This window comes from Dendrobates tinctorius, unplaced genomic scaffold (genome assembly GCF_039654945.1).
Source record: "Dendrobates tinctorius isolate UK_male_01 unplaced genomic scaffold, ASM3965494v1 ptg000022l, whole genome shotgun sequence".
Classification (NCBI taxonomy): domain Eukaryota; kingdom Metazoa; phylum Chordata; class Amphibia; order Anura; family Dendrobatidae; genus Dendrobates; species Dendrobates tinctorius.
In genome coordinates, this window is record NW_027361690.1 from 38861719 (window position 1) to 38887612 (window position 25894).

The window sequence follows — 25894 nt, forward strand, 5'->3', positions numbered from 1 at the left end:
AAAATCTCAGCCAGCACACTGCTGACATCCTGGTGCCGTCTGATTTTCACTGTTCGCTAGTGGCAGCTTCAGAAATCGCCATCAGGTTTTTGTACGCAAGAAAAATGTATAAAACGGCTGATGGTAAAAGCTGATACCCTGACCAATCTGATGAAGATCAATTGATCCATGAGGCTTCGTCCAGAGGAACATATACAAATTGAGCAATTTTCATACAGAAAAATTGGCCAGTTTCTCATCTGTATGGCCATCGGTATGCGATCCGTATGACGTCTATTGTTAAACATCAGCATGTATTACAATTTACAAGACCAAATAAAAGTTCCTACGACAAAGAATTGTATCCAGAAAAATTGGTTGCTATCCAGATTATCCATGTGGGATCAGGGTTTTTTCTACACCCATTCTTTTCCCGGTGGACATTCAGGCCCCGATTCATCAAAAGCAACGCCACCAGAATTCTGACGTAATTCACAGTTCGTCCAATTGAGCTGCAGCGGTCCCTACGGCAGAAATCTTACTCCACCCGCCAGATCATGGAGGAGCGTCTTACTCCACCTCGCCCCCACGTCAAGAATGGCGACAAAATTACCGGCCTTGTTGAATCGGGGTCTCAATCCTTGGAAAAAGAAAACACAGACCACCTGAATAATATTGAAATGGACATTGTACACGTGCCGTCAGCTTTCTTTCACGACCTGCACTCATGTCACAGATTGGGTATGTGTGAACAGAGGCAAGCGCTGATGAAAAGTGTGTGCTCCCTGCCTAGGAAACAGGCCGGTAACCCAGGCAACGAGCAGTAAACAATAGAATTAATAATCCCTTCATTCTTCAGAACGGGGAGGATTTTTAATAAGAGTAAATTGCAAAAGTTTCTTATTTTAACAAGCACTCAGCGACTGTAACCATGGTGAACATTGGAAACCCCCTTTACACCATCTGGTGGTCTCCCCAGACACAGTGGACTCGGTAGTGTCGCCTTGTCTGTCACAGGTCTAGTGCTGCCCTCCAGCGTCCACTAGAAGAATGTCCTCCTGCAAGGGCCGAGGATTCCAGGTAGAGGCTGGAATGGAAAGCGCTGAACTAAACCGTGACGTCAGGGCTCACGTGACAATACGTTTAACCACAAAACTGCCGGCGATAACATTCGGCTAAGTGACCACGCGTACACGTTGCGGCTGCTCCCATTCGCCGAGCTTACACTGAAGCTCCACCTCCCAAGGGGCGGGGCTTATGCGTATCACATTGGAAATAGTTGATGCGCGAGGCGACGGCTAGGGCCCATGTGACGTGGGGTAGCCAATTAGTGATCGGCAAACGGTGACCCGCAGCGGACTGAGGAGGAAGTTGTTGCAGGACGAGTCCCGGAGAACCGGAGTCATGACCCGTGAGTATTGGCGACTGTGGGGCCGGTCACGTGTGTGCCTCTGCCCTGAATGTGCAGCCGGAGGATGACTGTGGTAGGAGAGCGGAAAGCACGGAGTCTGCGGCCTGTGTGCCACGTCAACAAGGCCTGGCGCCCGGGAGTTAGCGGGTCTGCACCGTTAGCGGCCCCGGTAGTGATCCCTCCGCTCCGCCCACAGGCCGGACTACCGAGCGGCCATGTGCCGCACTGTACATATACAGGCTCCCGTGGCTCAGTGGGTACGTGCCTTGCCTTACAGTTCTGCCATCAGGTGTTTAAAGAGATTTTCCATCCCAGGTTTAAGAACCAATACCCCCCACCCGTTACCGATCCCCCTTCTGCCCCTGTCTCCTCAGTACTGGGATTGGGATCAGTAAATAAGGCTATGTGCACACGGAGTTTTTTGGGTGTCCGGATTTTGTAGAGAAAACCGCAGGTAAATCCCTGCGGTTTTCCACCTCATAATATGCGTTTCTGCACAAAAGAATTGACATGCTGCGGATTGTAAACCGCAGCAAAACCGCGCAGAAAAATCCGCAGCATGTGCACAGCTTTTTATTATTTCCATAGGACATAAAGGTACTGTACAACGCAGCAGAATCCGCACCGTGTGCACATAACCTTAGGGTTTTGTTTTTTAGTTTGTGGATAAACTTCACTTTTTGTGTAAGTAATAACGAGTCACTGTAAACATTTGATGTAAAACACGAAATGTAACATATTGTTAGTTTTTCCCTTATACACTGCTGCCATGTAAGTGGCCACGCAGGCCATCAGCTGCGCAGACCACTTGTCATGTGCTGCTCCTGTCTGTGGGGGGAGCCAGCACTGGGCTGCAGTGTCTCCTAGGGTACGTGCCCACGGGTTTGACGCTGTGTATTTATGCAGCATGACCCCCGCAGAGGCCAGATGTTACAGCACAGTGGATGGGATTTCTAGAAGTCCCACTGACATGTGGCGTGTCTTTCAGGACCGCAGTATGTCAATTTCTGCTGTGCAGAGGCTAGTCTCTGCAAGAGAAACTTACACCAATAGAATGTATTGGATGCGGGAAATGCGCACTTTTCAGTGAACACATGCGGATTCATCTGTATTCAGTAGAAGGCAGCGCTTTGGACGGAGCGAACATACACTGTGTCCAAAGCGCTGCTAGGTCTGGATCGTGGGAATATACCCTTGTAATCGCTGAAAACAGTTCCGGGTGTCGGGGCAGCAGGCGTGAAGACAGGTCACCCAGGCTTCCACCTGTTCTCACAGCCCTGATGTGGGGTCAAACCTGTTTACAGTGATCAGATCCATCATGGCTGCTCTGCACATTAACCCCTTAGTGACAGCCAATTTGGTACTTATATGACCAAGCCAATTTTTACAATTCTGACCACTGTCACTTTATGAAGTTATAGCTCTGGAACACTTTAACGGATCCCGCTGATTCTGAGTGTTTTTTCCTGCCATATTGTACTTCATGTTAGTGGTAAAAAAAATTTCGATATACTGGGGTCACCCAGACAATTGTGTTTTCCATGAAAACTCATACTTTTATTAATCAGATGAGTTGCCAAATGAATTTAAAATCTAGTCCAGACATTGACAAGGTTAGAAAAAAAGTTGTTTTTTTTTTTGTTGTTTTTTTTTTAAATAGTTTTCTCCTTTTATCTTTGCTTTCGTCAAAGAATGACATTGCAGACCTTTGGCATTCTAGCACTTAATTTGCTGAGGTAATCTGGAGAAATTTCACCCCATGTTTCCAGAAGCCCCTCTCACAAGTTGGTTTGGCTTGATGGGCACTTTTTGCACACCATACAGTCAAGCTGCTCCCACAACAGCTCAATGGGGTTGAGATCTGGTGACTGCGCTGGCCACTCCATTACAGATAGAATACCAGCTGCCTGCTTCTTCCCTAAATAGTTTCTGCATAATTTGGAGGTGTGCTCTCATTGTCCTGTTGTAGGATGAAATTGTCTCCAATCAAGCGCTGTCCACAGGGTATGGCATGGCGTTGTATAATGGAGTGATAGCCTTCCTTATTCAAAATCCCTTTTACCTTGGACAAAGCAACCCCAGACCATCCCATTACCTCCACCATGCTTGACCGATGGCGTCAGGCACTCTTTCAGCATCTTTTCAGTTGTTCTGCGTCTCACAATTGTTCTTCTTTGTGATCCAAACACCTCAAACTTGGATTCATCTGTCCATAACACTTTTTACCAATCTTCCTCTGTCCAATGTCTGTGTTCTTTTGCCCATATTAATCTTTTCCTTTTATTAGCCAGTCTCAGATATGGCTTTTTCTTTGCCGCTCTGCCCTGAAGGCCAGCATCCCAGAGTCGCCTCTTCACTGTACACATTGACACTGGCGTTTTTCATGTACTATTTAATGTAGCTGCCAGTTGAGGACCTGTGAGGCTTCGATTTCTCAAACAGCAGACTCTAAGGCTAGTTTCACATTTGCGTTTAAGGCCGCAGCAGCGGCCTGCGCACAGCCACCGCTAAGCCCCGCCCCCTGCAGTGCTTCTGCCAGTAGCTCCGCCTACGGGCGCATGACGCTGCATGCGTCATGCGTCCCCTATCTTTAGCACTGGGGACGCAGGCCGTGCGCAGGTATGCGTTTGGCGGCACATGCGTCCTTTTGACGCTGCTCCGACCAGAGCCAAACGCAACCTATTGCAATTTGGTGTGCTCGGTGCAGTGTCAAAAGGACGCATGCGCCAACAAACGCATTCCTGCGCACGGCCTGCGTCCCCAGTGCTAAAGATAGGGGACGCGTCATGCGCCCGTAGGCGGAGCTACTAGTGGAGGCATGGCAGGGGGCGGGGCTTAGCAGCGGCCGTGCGCAGGCCGCCACGGCGGCCTTAAACGCAAATGTGAAACTAGCTTAATGTACTTGTCTTGTTGCTCAGTTGTGCAGCAGGGCCTCCCACTTCTCTTTCTACTCTGGTTAGAGCCTGTTTGTGCTCTCCTCTGAAGGGAGTAGTACATACCGTTGTAGGAAATCTTCAGTTTCTTGGCAATTTCTCGCATGGAATAGCCTTCATTTCTAATAACAAGAATAGACTGTCGAGTTTCACATGAAAGTTCTTTTTTTCTGGCCATTTTAAGAGTTTAATGGAACTAACAAATGTAATGCTCCAGATTCTCAACTAGCTCAAAGGAAGGTCAGGTTTATACATTCGCTAATCAGCCAAACTGTTTTAAGCTGTGCTAACATACTTGCACAAGCGTTTTCTAACCATCCATTAGCCTTCTTACACAGTTAGCAAACACAAAGTACCATAAGAACACTGGAGTGATGATTGTTGGAAATGGGCCTCTATACAGTCATGGCCAAAAGTTTTGAGAATGACACAAATATTAATTTTTACAAAGTCTACTGCTTCATTTTTTCTAATGGCAATTTGCATATACTCCAGAATGTTATAAAGAGTGATCAGCTTAACAGCAATTACTTGCAAAGTCAATATTTGCCTAGAAAATGAACTTTATACCCCAAAACACATTTCAACATCATTGCAGCCCTGCCTTAAAAGGACCAGCTAACATCGTTTCAGTGATTGCTCCATTAACACAGGTGTGGGTGTTGGTGAGGACAGGGCTGGAGATCAATCTGTCATGATCAAGTAAGAATGACACCACTGGACACTTTAAAAGGAGGCTGGTGCTTGGCATCATTGTTTCTCTTCTGTTAACCATGGTTATCTCTAAAGAAACACGTGCAGTCATCATTGCACTGCACAAAAATGGCCTAACAGGGAAGAGTATCGCAGCTAGAAAGATTGCACCTCAGTCAACAATCTATCGTATCATCAAGAACTTCAAGGAGAGAGGTTCCCTTGTTGCCAAAAAGGCTCCAGGGCGCCCAAGAAAGACCAGCAAGCGCCAGAACCGTCTCTTAAAAGTGTTTCAGCGGCGGGATCGGGCTACCAGCAGTGCAGAGCTTGCTCAAGAATGGCAGCAGGCAGGTGTGAGTGCATCTGCACGCACTGTGAGGCGGAGACTCTTGGAGCAAGGCCTGGTCTCAAGGAGGGCAGCAAAGAAGCCACTTCTCTCCAGAAAAAACATCATGGACAGACTGATATTCTGCAAGAGGTACAGGGAGTGGACTGCTGAGGACTGGGGTAAAGTCATTTTCTCTGATGAATCCCCTTTTCGATTGTTTGGGACATCTGGAAAACGGCTTATTCGGAGAAGACCAGGTGAGCGCTACCACCAGTCTTCTCATGCCAACTGTCAAGCATCCTGAAACCATTCATGTGTGGGGTTGCTGCTCAGCCAAGGGAATGGGCTCTCTCTCAGTCTTGCCTAAAAACACAGCCATGAATAAAGAATGGTACCAGAATGTCCTCCAAGAGCAACTTCTCCCAACCGTCCAAGAGCAGTTTGGCGATCAACAATGCCTTTTTCAACACGATGGAGCACCTTGCCATAAAGCAAAGGTGATAACTAAATGGCTCAGGGAACAAAACATAGAGATTTTGGGACCATGGCCTAGAAACTCCCCAGATCTTAATTCCATTGAGAACTTGTGGTCAATCATCAAGAGACGGGTGGACAAAAAAAACCCTTCAAATTCAGACAAAATAAAAGCATTGATTTTGCAAGAATGGACTGCTATCAGTCAGGATTTGATCCAGAAGTTGATTGAGAGCATGCCAGGGAGAATTGCTGAGGTCCTGAAGAAGAAGGGTCAACACTGCAAATATTGACTTGCTGCATTAACTCATTCTGTCAATATAACCTTTTGTTACTCATAATATGATTGCAATTATATTTCTGTATGTGATAAAAAAATCTGACAAACACATAAAGCCAGAGGGCAGCAGATCATGTGAAAATATAATATTTGTGTCATTCTCAAAACTTTTGGCCATGACTGTACACCTATGAAGATATTGCATTACAAATCAGACGTTTGCAGCTAGAATAGTCATTTACCACATTAACAATGTATAGAGTGTATTTCTGAATCATTTAATGTTAGCTTCACTGGAAAAAACTGTGCTTTTCTATAAAAAATAAGGAAATTTCTAAGTGACCCTAAACTCTTACACGGTAGTGTAACTTGCGTTTATTTATGAAAAAAGTGGAAATTTGGCAATTTTAAAAATTTGCAATTTTTTTTTATTTTTTTGTACCCTTAAATCAGAGAATGGTGTCACACAAAATAGTTAATAAATAACATTTCCCACATGTCAACTTTACATCAGCACAGTTTTGGAAACTTTTTTTTTTTTTTGGTTAGGATGTTATAAGGGTTACAAGTTGACCAGCGATTCCTCATTTTTTCCAACAAAACTTACAAAACCATTTTTTTTAGGGACCAAATCACATTTGACGTGAGTTTGGGGGATGAATATAACAGAAAATACCCAAAAGTGACACCATTCTAAAAACTGCACCCCTCAAGGTGCGCAAAACCACATTCAAGAAGTTTATTAACTCTTCAGGTGCTTCACGAGAACTAAAGTAATGTGGAATGAAAAAAGGAACATTACTAGTGATAGGCGGCAAGTAGCATCTTTGCTCAGGTGAGCTCCGAGTATTTTGGCGTGCTCGGAGGTTTAGTTTTCGTCGTCTCAGCTTCATGTTTTGCGACTTGTTCACAGGCTGAATACATGTGGGAATTCCCTAACAGGCGTTCCACACATGTATTCAAGCTGTCTAGCAGTCGAAAATCATGCAGCTGAGCAGGGCTGTGGAGTCGGTAAGCCACAGTTGCGACTCCGACTCCTTCATAAATGGCCAATTCATAACAACAAATTTACTGTTGTAAAATATTAAACATCGTGCTTATTCAGTTTCTCACCATCATATAAGTAATCAGACCACTTAGAGCAAAAACTACATTTATTAGAATACAATTAGAATATAGCAAATAACTTTTATAAACTTTTCTAAACTGTAAGTAAATCAATATGCAATAAACACTTATATGCAGTTAATAAGAAGAAATCTATAAATTTGTCCTCAGAAAGTATTGCCTCTGTCAGATCCTCCTTCATGGATGCCCTCAAATCTGATCTAATTATTTTGAGAGCAGAGAACAACCTCTCTACACTAACTTGTGTTGGTGGCAAAGCAGTAACCACTCGGGCAACATCTCTGACAATGTCAGGATACAGAGGAATCGCTTGTTGCACTGTTATTTTTGATGAACGGTCAAATTTCTCAATTTCTTTTAGTGCACATGAAAAATTCTGCTGAAATGTACTGGCTGTGTTCCTTGATGGGGATGACTCTTCTTCTATGCGGGAACGCTTTGCACGGTCCTTGTGATCCAAATATTTTTCGAAATTAAATTCTTCATCAGTTGATGATGATGGTGAAGATGTGGCAGGACGACCAAATTCTTCTTGTTCCTCCTGACTGTTCTGCAACCCTTTCATCCTTACTGCTATTTTAAACAGAGCTTCTTTTCCTTTACTTAGCTGTTGATCATCTAGAAGAATCCGATGCATTGGGTCTACTAAACAGCTGCCAAAAGAATGTTATTTTGTAATAGTAGCTCCTCTCTCCGTTTCATTGATGTAGCAATGCCACTTGCAATTAACCCTCCTCTTTGGGACAGGCGAAACATCAGGTTCTTCCACTCCTTTAAGAAAATACCTGGAGTTAAGTCCTCTGCTTGTAATTTTTTAGTCACTGTAAATGGGTGCTCTAGCAATTTTTCCAGCTCAGTCACCTGATTCCACTGACTTTCATTTAGCGTCAGTTGAGGGTTAGCCATGTCTACAAGAAAGGTTTTCAGTTCAACCAAGCGCTGAATCATTAAGTAAGTACTGCCCCATCGTGTGGCTTGATCAATAATTGCCCCTTTTCCAGCACGTCTCTTCAAAATTGAGTCAACTTTAGGGGTTCTGGCAACAGTAGCCAATTTTCTCACCTTGCCAATCAGTGCAGCAGCATGTCCTTCTTGCAGACTGTCTCTTATAGCCAGCTGTAGCGTATGCACAACACAGCGCATGTGATGAATGAAAGAACATATTGACACAGTTTCAACAAGATCATCTAAACTATCATGTTGCTGTTCATCTGAAGCAACTTCAGTTTGCTCCTCAGTTACAATACTGTGTTCCTCTATTTCAAACATTTCTGTGTCTGTGGGCCCAGAATGTTCTTCTAGCTGCTGGTCACCATCATTACTCTCATTCATTAGCTTAATAGTACTTATCATATTTGAAGCATTGTCAGTTACGACAGAAAGAACTTGCTCTTTTTTAAGTTCATAGTCTTGCAGAACCTTTTCCACCAAGACCTGGAGAAACTCACTGGTGTGATGAGCTTTGGTGTCTTTTACTGCCAATGTCTTGGTAACTATTTCATTTTTGTCACAAACAAATCGGACATTGATAGCAAAATAGTTCACTCTGTGACGTGTGCAGGCATCCATTTTAAGAAGCAGAAAGTGTCCCTTGAGAGTTTTTTTAAGTTCTTCCTTTTGTTTAAAAGCTTCTTCTATTACTAATTTTCTAATACTCACTCTCTCTCTCTCCAGAGAAACACCAAGCTTGCGGGCCATTTCCCCATTCAGACACATAAAAGCTGGTCGTGAAAATAATGAAATAGGCACACTATCCTTTACAACAAGCTCTATGATCTGTTTTTTAAATGTATCTACTGTCATTGTCAGTGACAAAGTTACTGTGACAAAATATCTTGCAACTGATGGCTGCAAAGTTCTCTGCTCCTTTGTTTGGCTGGAAGAGCTGGGCACTGGTTCATTGGTTTGGATGCAGTCTTTCTCATCCACTGCTTTCAGTACTTCAGGATGAAAGTGCTGTAAATGTCTCTTTAGATTAGTAGCTCTGGTAGGAGCATTTTTATCTTTGCCTGAATATGCACTCATCTTGGCTTCACAGCATTTGTTTTCGTCTGGATCATTTGTCATACACTGACAGACATAATGTTTTCTATCTTGAGTGATGGTGAAATGTTCAGCTGATTTAATGTGATGCTTCTTTGACATTGTCAGGTTTTTAATTCTGCATTCACAATCCAAATGACTATTGTTTTTCCTAAAAACAATTGTACAAAATTATTGCCAGGTCGTACAACTGATATAGTGGTCAGTAATACTGTTATTATTCCTCATGTACTCACAGTTAACTGATGCAAAGTTTGTTGAAAGGATAATACTTCTTACAGTCTTCCTCTTCTGAGTAGCAGGCAGTTGTGAGATGCTTGGAAGACACACACCTAGTATGATCTAGTCTAGAGGAGGAGCTTTACTACTAAGAATTTGCAACACATTTTCACTTTCAGTTTCATACATTATAAGTAGGGGGGTTGGGGCAGCATGAGGTTAACCAAGTATAAGATTAGATAAGGGCAGTGGAGAACAGTGACACACAAGAAGTAAGAAATGTCTCTATCTCCAGCAGAACTGCTTATCACTGTTGTTCATAGTTTGATAGAACATATATATTTGAGTAACATTTATAAATTCATATGAAAGTTCAATTATGAAATATTAATACATTTTTTTTTAAAGCTGGAGTCGGTACATTTCTACCAACTCCGACTCCAACCAAAACTAACTCTGACTCCGACTCCACGACTCCGACTCCACAGCCCTGCAGCTGAGGTGAAGAAAACTAAATCTTCGAGCACGCCAAAATACTCGGAGCTCACCCGAGCATGCTCGGGGAGACCTGAGCAACGAGTATACTTGCTCATCACTAAACATTACTTTTCTCTTCGCCACGACAGCACCAACTGAGAGGGGATCCGCCCCTAGGAACAGGAAACCTACAGAGAGATAAATGGGACGGGCTCCCTCGGTTTGGTTTCCTGTTCCTAGAAGGAACCCACAGAGAAGAGGATTCCTGGCCTGGTAGCCGCCCGCGGCACTATATGAGCAACGGGGGCCCCAGAGCTGGAAGTAGCGACGGGAGATCCAGACCTGGGAATCCCCCCTCAGCTGGTAATGCGGGTGAGGCCATGGCGAAGGCTGCCTGGCTCACATAGGGGTGCAGTGCAGCAGCGCTAGAAGATTTCCTTTCCAGCACCGCATTACTGAGCGGGGCACTGCGTCGGGGAGAACCCCCCCCCCCCATGGAGAGGCGAGGCCAGGGAAGGAAAATGGATCCCTAAGCTCCCGCAGGACGCAGAGGTGCCTGGAGCGCTAAAGGGGAGAATGGACATACCAGATGGTGAGCAGCGGTATGCCCCTCCGGCAATGCAGGGGTAGCGTCGGGTGACGCGCGGCGTCCAGAGGAGGTGAGGAGGCTGGCGCCAGCATGCAGAGACCAGGTGGCCCGGAAGTGAAGGAGGAACTTCCGGGGCAGGGGGGAAAACATTGTGGTATCGCCGGGCGCAACCGCGCATGCACAGTGGAGAAAAAAAAAATGAAATGAGGAAACCGGAAAGCTGCATAAAAGCACCGGCCAGAGGCATACCAGTGCGTAGCCATGTTGTCGACAAACTACCCAGTTTCGTTCCAGGAGGTGCAGCCAGGGAAATCCCCACAGGGCAGCACGAGGAAAAGTGGCAGCACAGGATGGACTGAGAATACCCGAAGAAGCAGCAGCTCCAGGAGGGGTACTGGCGAACGCTCAAGGCAGAGCGAACCCTCGGAGAAGAAGCGGAGAAAGTCATCTCGCGCCTCACCTCAGCCTGAGTCTTGAACCCTGCAGCCGGTATTAAGCTGACGAACTTCACGGGTGAGTGTTGAGTCAAGCTCCTAGCTGATGGCGTCCTGTCTTTGTTTATGTACCCTTAGGCCAAAAGAACGGAGAAAAATAAAAACAGGGAATGTGCGTTATGCTCCCAGCCCCTCCCAGATGGTCACCCTAAGAGGTTGTGTCAAACCTGTATTCAACAGACCGTGCGAGAGGAATCCCCAGGTGAGAAAGAGGATATCCGGGCAATAATCAGGGAAGAGTTGCGGGCCCTAGGAGGTCGCAGTACTCAGAGTTCAGACCCCCGTTGGGGGGATAGCCTCACCAGCCTCTAGATCACCTTCGGAAGTTGGGGATTGGGACTCAGATCTCAGGAGTACCTAACCTCAGACGAGGAGGAGCAGGCTTGCTTTCCCACGGACAGTGTGAATAATTTAGTTAAGTGCGTACGGAATACCATGGGGCTATCCGGTGTTAAGGAGCCCAAGACCCCGCAGGAGATAATGTTTGCGGGTATCTCCCAAAAGAAAGTCAAAGCCTTCCTAGTAGTACCAGCAATAAAGGAACTGGTAAAAAGGGAGTGGGAGAAGTAGGGGCAGAGAACCTTCATCCCCTTAGCTTCCAAACGGAAATACCCTTTCGATGACGAGTTGGCGTCTTGGTCAAGAGCCCCTAAGGTAGATGCGGCAGTGGCCTCCACCTCCCGTCGATCTTCCCTGCCTGTAGAGGATACAGGGACATTATCGGACCCATTGGACCGTAAGGCAGATATTTTCCTCAAACGGTCTTGGGAGACATGTGCAGGGGCCTTCAAACCGGCTATAGCAGCCATCTGCACGGCAAGGTCCATGGTAATATGGCTAGAGGAGAAGATAAAAAGCGGAGCATCCAGAGATAGAGGCCTGGAGCCTATTCCCCTCATCAAGGACGCAGCCGCCTTTTTATCAGACGCCTCAGCTGACTCCCTCCGTCTAGGGTTAACCAACGCAGCCCGGCGGGCCTTGTGGTTAAAGGGGTGGAGAAGTGATGTACAGACAAAGACTAAACTATGCATTATGCCTTGTCAGGGTAAGTACCTGTTTGGCGCACAGTTGGCGAGATCCTGACAAAAGCAGGAGAAAGAAAAAAGGATTCCCTAACCCATGTATTCCCTTCAACAGGAGAGCCTTCAGGAAGCCTCCATATGGTAAAAAGGATTTCAGATCCCAAGACTGGTGGGGCAATAAAGATCCCAAGCAGAGAGGCAACTTATTTGGGAAGCGCCCCTTTAGGTTGGGGGACAGGTTCCGGTAACGATAAATCACCGGTAGGTGGCAGGCTACTAAAATACAGCCACCAATGAGGAAAAATAACGTCCAACTCCTGGGCAATTAATATTGTATCATCAGGCCTAAGGCTAGAGTTTGTTCGGTATCCACCGAACTCCTTTCTATTGACTTCCTTGAAGTCCCCAACGCAGCAGAAGGCGTTAGAAAAGGAGATAATGACACTCTTGTCTAAACAGGTACTGATAGAGGTGCCAAAAGATGAATGGGATTTTATTCTCCCCTATTTTTTTGTTCTTAAGCCGGATGGTTCCTTTAGAACAATAATTAATTTAAAAAAAGCTCAATACCTTCCTGAGGCTACGGTCCTTTAAAATGGAATCAATACGATCAACACTAAAACTCTTGTTTCTTAGGTGCTAAATGGCAGTTTTGGACCTAAAAGACGCCTATTACCATCTCCCTATATGCAGAGAGCACCAAAAATACATACGAGTGGCAGTCTCGTTAGCGGATCGGATACAGCATTTCCAGTTCACGGCAATGCCGTTCGGATTATCCATGGCACCCCGTGTTTTTACCAAGCTAATGCAAGAGGTGATGTCATATTTAAGACTAAAGGACACCTTAATAATTCCATACTTGGATGACCTGCTCATAGTAGGAAATTCGGTTTCAAAATGCGAGAGTAGGATTGCTGATAGTATCTCATCCCTACAGAGACTAGGCTGGCTGATCAACTGGGAAAAATCCAGACTGGAACCAGTAACCTGTCAGACGTTCCTGGGCCTCCAAATAGACTCTGTAAGTCAAAAATGCTTTCTACCAGAATCTAAAACACGGGCTATAATTAACAAGGTACGGAGGGCAGGTAATGAAAACATGATGTCGTTATTGGGGTCCCTAGTATCATGCATTCCGGCGGTACAGTGGGCCCAATTCCACTCCAGGAAATTGCAGTGTAACGTACTGCGAGAAGCAAATAGGCTGCAGGGCCGGTTGGAGGGGAGAATATCCCTATCACCAGAAGTAATCAGCTCCTTGGAGTGGTGGTTGAACCCAAACAATCTAACTGGAGGAGTTCCATGGTGGATTGTCCCCTCCAGAATAATCACCACAGATGCTAGCCCCGTGGGGTGGGGGGGCCCATCTAGAAAGAGATATGATGCAGGGTCAATGGTCCAAACTCGAAGTGGGGAACTCGTCCAATATGAAGGAACTAACAGCTATATATCACGCTAGATCTAAGTTTTCTCCCGCAGCTAAGAGGCACCCACACGAGAGTCCAGACAGACAATACCACCGCAGTGGCATACATAAACTGGCAAGGAGGTACGCGCTTTTGTCTGCTCATGTCTATCGCGGAAAAAATTCTACAAATGGCTGAATCACATCTCCGTTCCTTGTCCGCTATGCACATCAGAGTAGTGGACAACTCCAGGGCGAACTATCTCAGCCACCAGACTTTACACCAGGGAGAGTGGGTCCTCAGCCGGCACATCTTCGAGATGATAGCGGCCAGATGGGGCAGACCAGTCATAGATCTGTTCGCGACAAGAGCCAACAGACGTGTAGAGAGGTTCGCTTCGCTATACAGAGCAGACAGTCCAGACGTGCTCGATGCCCTCCAAACACCCCGGACATTCCGGCAGGCATATGCCTTCCCTCCAATGGTGCTGTTACCAACAGTGGTCAGGAAAATACGGGAGGAAGGGGTGAGGGTCATCTTGATAGCCCTGTTTTGGCCCAAGAGGCCGTGGTTTTCATGGTTGAGAGTGATGTCGATTGACGACCCATGGATCCTTCCTCTACACCAGGACCTTCTGTCACAGGTACCCTGTCATCATCCCCGGGTCAGATCCCTGCACCTAGTGGCATGGAATTTGAAAGGGGGTTACTGAAGTTGAGAGGATTATCAAATAATCTTAACACTCTACTTCAGAGTAGAAAAGAATCCACAACAAAGATTTGTGAAAATATGTAAAACATTTTTAGCTTTTCACACTGCAAAATTTTCCAGCGAGGTACCCATTAGAGCTATTCTACAATTGCTGCAGAAGGGACGAGAGTTGAAACTCTCAGTGAACACCCTAAAGGTCCATGTATCGGCTCTAGGAACCTTATATAACCACAGTATGGCAGGAAATAAATGGGTGGCCAGATTTATTTCAGCCTGTCAACGAGCAAGGCCAGTCCACATCCCTCAGCTACCAACGTGGAACCTTGGCTTGGTCTTGGACACCTTCACTCAGGCTCCATTTGATCCCATACACTCGGCGTCAATAAAATGTCTTTCATTGAAGACGGCCCTACTAGTAGCCCTAGTCTTGGCAAGAAGAGTAGGTGATCTCCAAGCCTTGTCAGTAGACCCCCCCCATTCCTGTTAGTAAGCCAGGACAAGCTAGTGTTAAAGACAGACCCGTCTTATCTTCCCAAGCGCATTTCCGCCTTTCATAGATCCCGGGAGGTGTGCCTTCCCTAGTTCTATGAGAACCCGGTAACGCCAGAGGAGGTTAGATTCCATACGTTAGATGTGAAGAGAGCAGTTCTAGCCTACCTAGATAGAACCAGTCCCTGGAGGCAGAGCAGGGCTCTTTTTATCTCCTTCCAGGGTAACAAGAAGGGGTCTAAAGTTACCAGAGGCACGCTGTCCCGGTGGATCAGAGATGCGATCACGATGGCATATTCAGCGAAAGGAGAAGACCCTCCACAGGGTATAAGGGCGCACTCTACTCGAGCCATATCATCCTCCTGGGCAGAAAGAGCGAACGTCCCAAGTGAGCTAATATGTAAGGCTGCAACTTAGTCGTCTCCATCTACGTTTTATAGCCACTATAGACTAGATCTATCCTCCTCCGATGACTTAGTTTTTGGTAGATCGGTCCTTAGCACGGTGTGCCCTCCCAGGTGATTATCTCTGAAAATCTCTCGGTGCTGTCGTGGCGAAGAGAAAAAAAAACTGATTACTTACCGGTAATACTCTTTTGTAGAGTCCACAACAGCACCCGTTCACTTCCCGCCCTTAAATTAAAAAAAGTACACGTGGTTCTCCTTGGTGGTGGAAAACAAGACTTAAGAATTAGTATATAAATATACAAAAAAAAAATATATATATATATATATATATATATATATATATATATATATATATATATATATATATATATATATATATATATATATATATATAATGTATGTATAGATGTAAATTGTTGATCTAGCAAAATTGACTAAAACATGGCGGCTCCTCCTTGTTCTCTGTAATCCAAACTGAGGGAGCCCGCCCCATTTATCTCTGAAGGTTTCCTGTTCCTAGGGGCGGATCCGCTCTCAGTGGGTGCTGTCGTGGACTCTACAAAAGAGTATAACCAATAAGTAATCTGTTTTTTTTTTTTTTTTTTTGTTTTTTTTTTACAAAAAATTTACTTTGGATCCAGTTTTTTTTTTTTTCATTTTCGCAAGGGTATCGGGAGAAAATGAACCACAAAATTTGTTGTGCAATTTCTCCTGAGTACGCAAATACCCCATATGTGGGAGAAAGCCACTGTTTGGGCTTGTGGCAGGGCTCAGAAGGGAGGGGAGCACCATTTGACTTTTTGAATGCAAAATTGTCTGAAATCAATGGTGGGCGCCATGTCGTGTTTGGAGATCTCCCCCCCCCCCCCCCCCCCCCCCCGATGTACCTAAACAGTGGGAGCCCCCCAACACTAACCCTAGCCCCAACGTGGAAATAAATACATTTTTTTTATTTTATTCATTTTGCCTAACTAAGGGGATGATAAAGGGGGGTTTGATTTTACTTTTTTTTTTTTTTTTTTTGATCACTGTGATGGGGTCTATCACAGTGATCAAAGTGAACCAATAGGAAAAATTTCCTATTGTTGCCGGGTGCCGGCCGGAAGATCGCGGCGGCCGCCGCATGCACCAGCCATTTTCTTCTTGGAAGAAGATGCCGGGGGGATGCAGGAGGGTCCAGGGACACCAGAGGAGCTCGGGGGTCCCCATTTCTCTCTCCTCTGATGTGCTAGATCACATCAGAGGAGAGAGAAAATAAATGGGAAATCTGGATTTTTTTTTTTTTTTTTTTTTCCCTGCTGTCGCCATTATTCAGTGTTGATCGCCACATTGGCGCCCAAATCATGTCCTCCGGGGTCTCAGCTACCCCTGGTAGCCAAGACTCCCGAGAATTTCCGATGCTGGGGGGTGCTAAACACTTATTTCTCAACGCCATTAAAAAGCGGTGCTGAAGGGATAAGTACCCTCAACTGCCACCGTTAAAAGGCGTATCGGCGGCCGTTAAAGGGTTAAACACTGTCTGATCTCTAGTAAGTCAGTGTAACTGCTGCCTGCACGGGACTCCACAGAGGAGATTACTTTGTCACCAGCTACTGCGCTATGCACGTTTAATTTCAATGTACGGAGCGCAGTTGTCAGCGACAGTCATCTCCTACTCATGCGCTTTACTAAGGCAGCAAGCAGTTATGCCGACCTAGCACAGCTCAGTCGCTCTTCAAGGCGCACTGCTCTCTACGGTAAATATAAAGACTAAGAAATATAGAATTCAAATGAAAACAGTAGGTCCAGAGATTAGAGGAAAGAATGGCTGTAGGTGATTGCATGTCTCTCAGGAAAAATAAGCCTCTCTGGAGACTCACTTTCTGCTTATGGTTGTTCAGCATCATGCAGCGAAAGAAGTACTCACCCCTAGTATACAATCTCTAATGCCCTCTTGGGCTTATCCTAAGTTATAACTTAAAATTTACAATCACATATCTCAACAATGGAGAGGAAAAATTGAAAAACAGAACTCCGTTTTATTCAGCTCCTCAGACACTACTCCATGATGTCGGTCAGTTTAACATGCTCAAGCTGGTGAAAGTTCCTGTTTAAAGGGGTGGTCCTAAACTAACATTGACTTTAATCTTAGACTGTTACATTTAATAGCTTTTCAAATATACTTGAATTGAAAAGTTCCTATTGTTCTCTCTCTACTCTAACTACTTTATTTTTTTACCTGCTTCTTGTTTGATGATACTCAGACGAGACATCATCAGGGGGCAGAGGCTGTGATTACTGTGTCAGCCCCTGTCCCCACACTGAAGCGTCATGAGTGACATCCGTTTCAGGGACTGGGCTAGTCCCTTTTCTATTGGGCATGCACCGGTTGTTAATTTCGACGTATGCAATATTGCTTTCATTTCGCCATTTTTTTCTCTTTACAGTGCACACTGACAGTTCACTCTCTTTCTGGGTTGTCATTTCTCATCAGAGTCGGCGAGGAAGCGCATTGTCACTGTGCATTGAAAGTAATGACGAGAGCTCGTATTGACCATACGTCGGAAGTGACAACCGATGCATGCTCAGTGGAGCAGAGACTAGCCCAGCCCGTGAAATGGAGGCCACTGATGGCTCTTCGTTTCAGGGTGGGGACAGAGGCTACAACAGTGACCACAACCTCTGCTCCCTGATATCTCATTTGAGTATCCCAGCATGCACTGGGGATTCTCAAATGAAACGTCATCCAAACGGGATGTAGATAAAAATAATAAAGCAGTTAGAGAGAATGATAGGGACTTTTTAGTTAACGTTTATTAGAAAAGCTATTAATCCCTTTGTTTTCCCCCTTGTATAAATTCTTTTTAATTATTAATCAGAAAATGTTAAAAACAGTTCGGGAAGAATAAGGGAAGGGGATCCTCACAAAATTGCAGTCAGAGGGGGCAAACGATATTGTAAAACAGCCATCGCATACAGTTAAGTTACACTGGTGTTCAAGTCGCCGTGGCTGTCGAACAGCCACAACACACATGCAGCCACGGCGACTCGAACATGGCTTTTGAGCGCGCGCCGAAGATACTCTGTTCGAGTCGCCGTGGCTGCATGTGTTGTGGCTGTTCGACATCCACAACACATGCAAGGATTGCCTGTGTGTTAAGTAATCCCTGCATGTGTTGGGGCTGTTCGACAGCTGTGAGACATGCAGCTGCCGGGGCTCGAATGTAGGGTATCTTCGGCGTGATCAAATACTATCGCTCATCACTAATGGGCACTAAATTAGCAATTCTGCTCTGTACAGATAGTTGCATGCAGTAATAAAAGCTTTGACTTTTTTTTTTTTTTTCTACAAAGAGCTCTGACATTTGTATTTTATCACAAATGTCAAATGAAAGTTTTTCACTGATCCATCGTGTGATGTAATACATTTAATTTTGCAGGTGGAAACCAGCGTGAACTTGCCCGAGCAAAAAATATGAAAAAAAATCAAGACAAGGGAAAAAAGCAAGATGACGGCTTATCTGCTGCTGCACGAAAGCAGAGGTATTGTGAATGGGTTGCATTTGTGTCTTCTGTGAATTCTTTAGGATTGTAGTACTGCAGATGTCTCTAGGTAAACCTTTGGTGCTGAATCACTTCCTACCTCCTCTGGTTTAGAATTTGTGTAACGCGTTTATCATGATTATTTCCTCAAAGGGTCGTTGTCATCACGGACACTGGTTACATATCCTCAGGATATGCTATAAATGCTATCGTAGAATTTTGGATAACTAGAGGAGGAAAACCTGTGAAGACTCGGCATTCAAGGTTGGATTTCGGAAAGGCAGATTTTAAGGGACTCAGCGGATAGGAGGGATCCATTGGCTGGATGTCCATGAAGGATGGGAAACTTTGAAAAATGAGATTCTCTAAGCATAATTAACAGTCCCTAACGAGGGAAGAGTAGGAAGCATTTAAAGAAACCAGGATGAAAGGACAAAGAACACGCTAAAAAGGAAAAAATGGTTATAAAATGGAAAGAGGGGCATATCTAAAGAAGAATATAATGCTGTCTGCAGAACCTGCAGGGGACAAATCAGATTAGCTAAAGCTGATAATGAATTAAGGCTTGTAAAAATGTCAAAATCAATAAGATTTGGGGGGTATGTCAAAAGATAAAAAAGTCAAAGATTCTATAGGAGTTTTACCGGATGAAAATGGTAAAGTGTTAAAAAATGATGTTGAGAAGACCAAACATTTAAATTTCTATTTTGCATTTGTTTTCTCAGAAAGTAAATGTAACATCAACTAATCTTCACTGTACTATTGAAGGAATACAAGAATCAACGCTATCTATAAACAGAGAAATGGAACACTTGGCTAACATAAATGAATTCAAGTCTCCAGGTCCTGATGAATTATATCCTAGTGTACTAAAGGAGATCTATAACAGAACGCGGAGTTTGAAGCCCAAATCGGTAGTTTAAATAATACACCACTCTCCACAATAGTATGTGAAAGCTACATATTGTATTAACAATATATCAAAAATACATTAGAATGAGTTTATATGGTAGAGATTAATACAAGGTCAACCAGAGTACAGATACAGGAAAGGTAGCAGGTAAATAGATAAGTTGCTAAGTAGGCATAAAAAGTCTACAGTGGGGCAAAAAAGTATTTAGTCAGTCAGCAATAGTGCAAGTTCCACCACTTAAAAAGATGAGAGGCGTCTGTAATTTACATCATAGGTAGACCTCAACTATGGGAGACAAACTGAGAAAAAAAAATCCAGAAAATCACATTGTCTGTTTTTTTTTTTTTTTTTTCATTTTATTTGCATATTATGGTGGAAAATAAGTATTTGGTCAGAAACAAGCAATCAAGATTTCTGGCTCTCACAGACCTGTAACTTTTTCTTTAAGAGTCTCCTCTTTCCTCCACTCATTACCTGTAGTAATGGCACCTGTTTAAACTTATCAGTATAAAAAGACACCTGTGCACACCCTCAAACAGTCTGACTCCAAACTCCACTATGGTGAAGACCAAAGAGCTGTCAAAGGACACCAGAAACAAAATTGTAGCCCTGCACCAGGCTGGGAAGACTGAATCTGCAATAGCCAACCAGCTTGGAGTGAAGAAATCAACTGTGGGAGCAATAATTAGAAAATGGAAGACATACAAGACCACTGATAATCTCCCTCGATCTGGTGCTCCACACAAAATCCCACTCTGTGGGGTCAGAATGATCACAAGAACGGTGAGCAAAAATCCCAGAACCACGCGGGGGGACCTAGTGAATGAACTGCAGAGAGCTGGGACCAATGTAACAAGGCCTACCATAAGTAACACACTACGCCACCATGGACTCAGATCCTGCAGTGCCAGACGTGTCCCACTGCTTAAGCCTGTACATGTCCGGGCCCGTCTGAAGTTTGCTAGAGAGCATTTGGATGATCCAGAGGAGTTTTGGGAGAATGTCCTATGGTCTGATGAAACCAAACTGGAACTGTTTGGTAGAAACACAACTTGTCGTGTTTGGAGGAAAAAGAATACTGAGTTGCATCCATCAAACACCATACCTACTGTAAAGCATGGTGGTGGAAACATCATGCTTTGGGGCTGTTTCTCTGCAAAGGGGCCAGGACGACTGATCCGGGTACATGAAAGAATGAATGGGGCCATGTATCGTGAGATTTTGAGTGCAAACCTCCTTCCATCAGCAAGGGCATTGAATATGAAACGTGGCTGGGTCTTTCAACATGACAATGATCCAAAGCACACCGCCAGGGCAACGAAGGAGTGGCTTCGTAAGAAGCATTTCAAGGTCCTGGAGTGGCCTAGCCAGTCTCCAGATCTCAACCCTATAGAAAACCTTTGGAGGGAGTTGAAAGTCCGTGTTGCCAAGCGAAAAGCCAAAAACATCACTGCTCTAGAGGAGATCTGCATGGAGGAATGGGCCAACATACCAACAACAGTGTGTGGCAACCTTGTGAAGACTTACAGAAAACGTTTGACCTCTGTCATTGCCAACAAAGGATATATCACAAAGTATTGAGATGAAATTTTGTTTCTGACCAAATACTTATTTTCCACCATAATATGCAAATAAAATGAAAAAAAAAACAGACAATGTGATTTTCTGGATTTTTCTTTCTCAGTTTGTCTCCCATAGTTGAGGTCTACCTATGATGTAAATTACAGACGCCTCTCATCTTTTTAAGTGGTGGAACTTGCACTATTGCTGACTGACTAAATACTTTTTTGCCCCACTGTATATAGCACATGGGCAGTGAGCAAACAATCAATTGGACAGCGGTTTACATATAAGTATTGGGTCTGGACTAATCAATATAAAGGATTATAAATAGGTACATAGTCAAGGGTCCAAAGATCACATGAAGGTAAAAGCGATCACCAAAATGTACATAGAATGGCCACTAGCATTAGTAAATCATGCTACCACAAAAGGAGCCATGAACAAAGCTGAACCTAAACTGTAAAATGTTCCTTACCCATGTGGGGACCGGGTGAGACCTGCGAGACGCCCGACGCGTTTTGCCAAATCGGCGCCTTCCATACAGCCCTGGGAAGAAGCAGATTTGGCGACACGCATCGGCGTCTCGCAGGTCTCACCCGGTCCCCACATGGGTAAGGAACATTTTACAGTTTAGGTGCAGCTTTGTTTGATTCCTTTTGTGGTACCATGATTTACTAATGCTAGTGGGCATTCTCTGTACATTTTGGTGACTATGTATTGCATATAATTTGTACTATTTTAAGCACTTTACTCATTTATAATCCTTTTATATTGATTAGTCCGGGCCCAATAATTATATGTAAATTGCTATTCAATTGATTGTTTGCTCACTGCCCATGTGCTATGTAGGCTTTTTATGAATAAGCCGAGTCCACTTATTTGTTAATAAAATAGGTAGCTTTCACATATTATTGTGGAGAGTGGCATATTACTTAAACTACAGATTTGGGCTTCAAACTCCGCGTTCTGTTATAGGTTTTCATTGCATTAGAGTTGCCCTTATGAATGTATACTATTATGGAGTGATCTTTTGAGGTATGATATCTTTTGTTGTACTAAAGGAGATCGCAGAAGAAATTATTGAACCATTTTCCATAATCTTTGAAAATTCTTGGATAACAAGAGAAGTCCCAGAAGACTGGGGAAGAGTGAATGTTGTCCCTATCTTCAAAAAGGGGGGAGAAAGTGGACCCAGGGAACTATAGGCCAGTGAGCCCTACTTCTATACCAGTGGAAATCTTTGAACAAATTATTAAACATGTATGCAAGTACCTGGGTGAGAATGAAGTGATTAGCGAGAGCCAGCATGGGTTTGTAACTATTAAGTTATGTCAGACTAAGACTAAGTTACTTTCTTTGTATGACAGAATCACTGACTGGGTGGATTAGGGAAACGCAGTAGATGTGGTATATTTGACAAACTATCTCACACAATCTTTATTGAAAAAATGACTAATTATGGAATGGACAAGACAACTGTTAGGTGGATTCATAACTGGCTTAGTGATCAAACCCAAAGAGTGGTCATAAATGGTTGCATATCCAGTTGGAAGAATGATTCAAGTGAGGTACCACAAGACTCTGTCCTGGGCCTTGTATTGTTCAACATCTTGAGCAATCATTTAGATGAAGGAATTGAGGGTACACTTATTACATTTGCTGATGACACAAAGCTAGGAGGGATAGTTAATACTAGAGAAGACAGAGGATTCAAAAAGATGTAAATAAACCGTAACTGTGGGCAGCAAATAACAATGCATTTCTCCCAGTTAACCAAAGTCCTACATCTGGGTAAGAAAAATGAAAAAAAAACATATATAGCATGGGAGGAATAGGGTTAAACAGCATAAGCAAAAAAGACTTTGGTATTAATCAGACTACACATGAGTCAACAATGTAATGCAGCAGCAAAAAAAGGCAAACACAGTTCTGGGATGTGTTAAGAGAAGCATAGAGTCTAGATCACGTGAAGGAATTATCCACCTCTACTCCTCCTTGGTCTGGCCTCATCTGGAATCCTGACTCCAGTTCTGGGCACCACATTTTAAAAAAAAAAAAAAAAAATTGAAAAACTAGAGCAAGTTCAGAGAAGAGCTACCAGGATGGTGAGTGGACTGCAAAGTATGTCCTACGAGGAATGGTTAAAGGATCTGGAAATGTTTAGCTTGCAAAAAAGAAGGCTAAGAGGAGACTTAATAGCTGTCTACAAATATCTGAAGGCCTGTCACATTTTAGAGGTATCATCATCATTCTCATTTGCACATGGAAACATGAGAAGTAATGGAATGAAACTGAAAAGGAGAAGATACAGATTAGATATTAGAAAAAACTTTGACAGTGGGAGTGATCAGTGAGTTGAACAGGCTGCCACGAGAGGTGGTGAGTTCTCCTTCAATGGAAGTCTTCAAACAGATGCTGGACAGACATCTGTCTGAGATAGTTTATTGAATCCTGCATTGAGCAGGAGTTTGGACATGTTGGAAGGGACCTCTTGGGTCATCTCTACCTTTCTATAATTCTAGAGGGCGGGACCTGCTTTTATCTTGAGCAGGTCACCTTTCCTCACCTTTGGGAATTGAGAAGAGACTGGACATCCATAGCACTTTACAAAACAGCCAAGCTACTTCTAGAACTCCCAGGAAAATATCCCTTTAACCGCTTTCTGACATCAGACATGCTATCCTGTCCACGGTACCCGGGCCCGTATAACCGGGACGGGATAGTACGTCTAAGCGATCAGCGGCGCTCCCCGGGGGATGGCACCGCTGATCGCGGCCGGGTGTCAGCTGATAATCACAGCTGACACCCGGCACTGTGTGTCAGGGGCGGTCATGGACATCGAACATGATCGCAGTGTACTGGGGGATTAGGGAAGCATCGGCAGGGAAGGGGGCTCCCTGCGTGCTTCCCTGAGACCCCTGGAGCAGCACGATGTGCTGCGCCGCTCTGAGGGTCTCCTTCCCTGCAGGCCCACAGATCCAAGATGGCCGTGGGGGCCTGCAGGGAGGCGGCTTCCTCAGTGCCTGCTGAGAGCAGGCACTAAGAGCCTGTGCAGCGCCTGTCAGATCGCTGATCTGACAGTGCTGTGCAAACTGTTAGATCAGTGATCTGTCCCCCCCCCCCCCCCCCCCCGGGACAATAAAATAAAGTAAAAAAAAAAAAGTGTAAAAATAATTTATAAACAATCCCTAAATTAAAAAAATTCCCTAATTCATTTTTTGGAAATAAAAAAAACAAAAGTACACATTTAGTATTGCCGCGTCCGTAACGACCCGCCCTATAAAACTGTCCCAGGCTTCATGTTTCTGTCAGACAGAACACTTACTGTACGTCTGATGGAACAGACTGCAGCAGTCGTATGACGTAACAATCAGTAACCGCTGATGGGCTGCAGCCTTCACAGTCGTCAATGCTGGGTCACACAGTGCCAACATCCCTGGATTGATGTTTTTCTTTTGTGTAAAATGGGTCTTGTTGGTATTTAAGAAGTGATTGTCTAGTACTTAACGATCCCTTTAAAGACTACCCAGAATTATTTTGGAGAAAATAATTTCCAACCATTATGATCCTAATATATTTTTACCTTTTTTATTTTAGAGATGCTCAGATAATGCAAGAGAAGCAGAAAAAGGCAATGGAGAAAAAAGACGAGCCAAAATAGCATTTGTGGATTGTGCGTAATGGATGAAGATGACGACGATGCGTTGATACATTGCCCTATTCCTGAACAAAAACATTTGGCTAAATGGCTTTGTTTGCCCCAATGCAGAGTTTTATTTTTGTCCGCTGTCATTTTTATCCTTTTCCTTTTGTCAAACTAGTAGCATAACTTTTTTTTTTTTTTCCCCCGCTCTGCCTTGTGTACATATTATAAATATACCGCCACTTTGTTATAACCCTGCACCGATTTTGGGTTATTTTTTATTCCTTTTGGCTTTCTCTGATGGCTGAGCTAGCAATGGTTAAGTCAGCTAAAGCAAATGTGTTCTGATGGAAATCAAGGTTCAACAAGCAATTCACCATGATTTAAAGTAAATTGTCATTTTGTATTCACGGTGGACCCAGTCAGATATTCAATAAAGTGACTTTTTTCCGTGGGTGGTGTGTACATTTGTCTTATAGCTTTTTTGATTAAAGGAAAAAAATACTTTCCCTCTAACCACCTCATGTAGTGCCCCATTCACCTTCATATACATATTTAACCCCTTTCTGCCATGTGACGTATTATCCCGTCCATTTGCCCTGGGACTTACCGTATTTTTCGGACTATTAAGACGCACTGGTCTATAAGACGCACCCAGGTTTTAGAGGTGGAAAATAGGGAAAAATATATTTGAACCAAAAACAGTGGTAAAATATTTAATAACATACTATTATTTGTGGTGTTAATATATATAATAGTATGTTATGAGCTACAGGTAGATGATGGTGCTGCGGGACTAGTGTGTTGTCTGTAAAGTACTGTATGAAGACAGTGGAGGGTGAGTATAAGAATGGGGGCACAGGGCTTATATTTAAAGCACCACTCCAGCACTGAAAAATAACACTGGAGTGCTGCTTTAAGATCCCTGCAGATCCTATGGCATGCTGGGAGTTATAGTTCACCACAGGATGTCAGTGATTTTTATGTTCTGCAATTACTAACCTTATAATTCATTCTTGTACAGGCTGCTGCTCACTGTGCTCAGTGCAGGTCCTGCAGCCAGCCAGCCACACTGTGGTGAGGTAATGCAGCATCACATGGCCGCACAGAGCCCTCTTATGTCCTCACCACAGGTCATGCAAGAGGATGCTGCACGCTTTGTAGTGC

The 25894-nt window shown here is 44.1% G+C and overlaps 1 protein-coding gene across 3 annotated transcripts; it reads left to right on the top strand.

Annotated features, from left to right (window-relative positions):
* The first annotated feature begins 1195 nt into the window (after window positions 1-1195).
* SERF2 (small EDRK-rich factor 2) lies at window positions 1196-25181 on the top strand. Of its 3 annotated transcripts, none has more exons than XM_073568609.1 (3): window positions 1196-1390; window positions 18506-18608; window positions 24682-25181. In XM_073568609.1, exons 1-3 carry the CDS (start codon window positions 1384-1386, stop codon window positions 24743-24745), a joined length of 174 nt encoding a protein of 57 aa, XP_073424710.1. In that variant the 5' UTR covers window positions 1196-1383; the 3' UTR covers window positions 24746-25181. The 3 variants fall into 3 exon arrangements, with proteins under 3 accessions (XP_073424710.1, XP_073424708.1, XP_073424709.1); XM_073568607.1 differs by lacking the exon at window positions 1196-1390 and adding an exon at window positions 1501-1647; XM_073568608.1 differs by lacking the exon at window positions 1196-1390 and adding an exon at window positions 14804-15079.
* The last annotated feature ends 713 nt before the right edge of the window (window positions 25182-25894 follow it).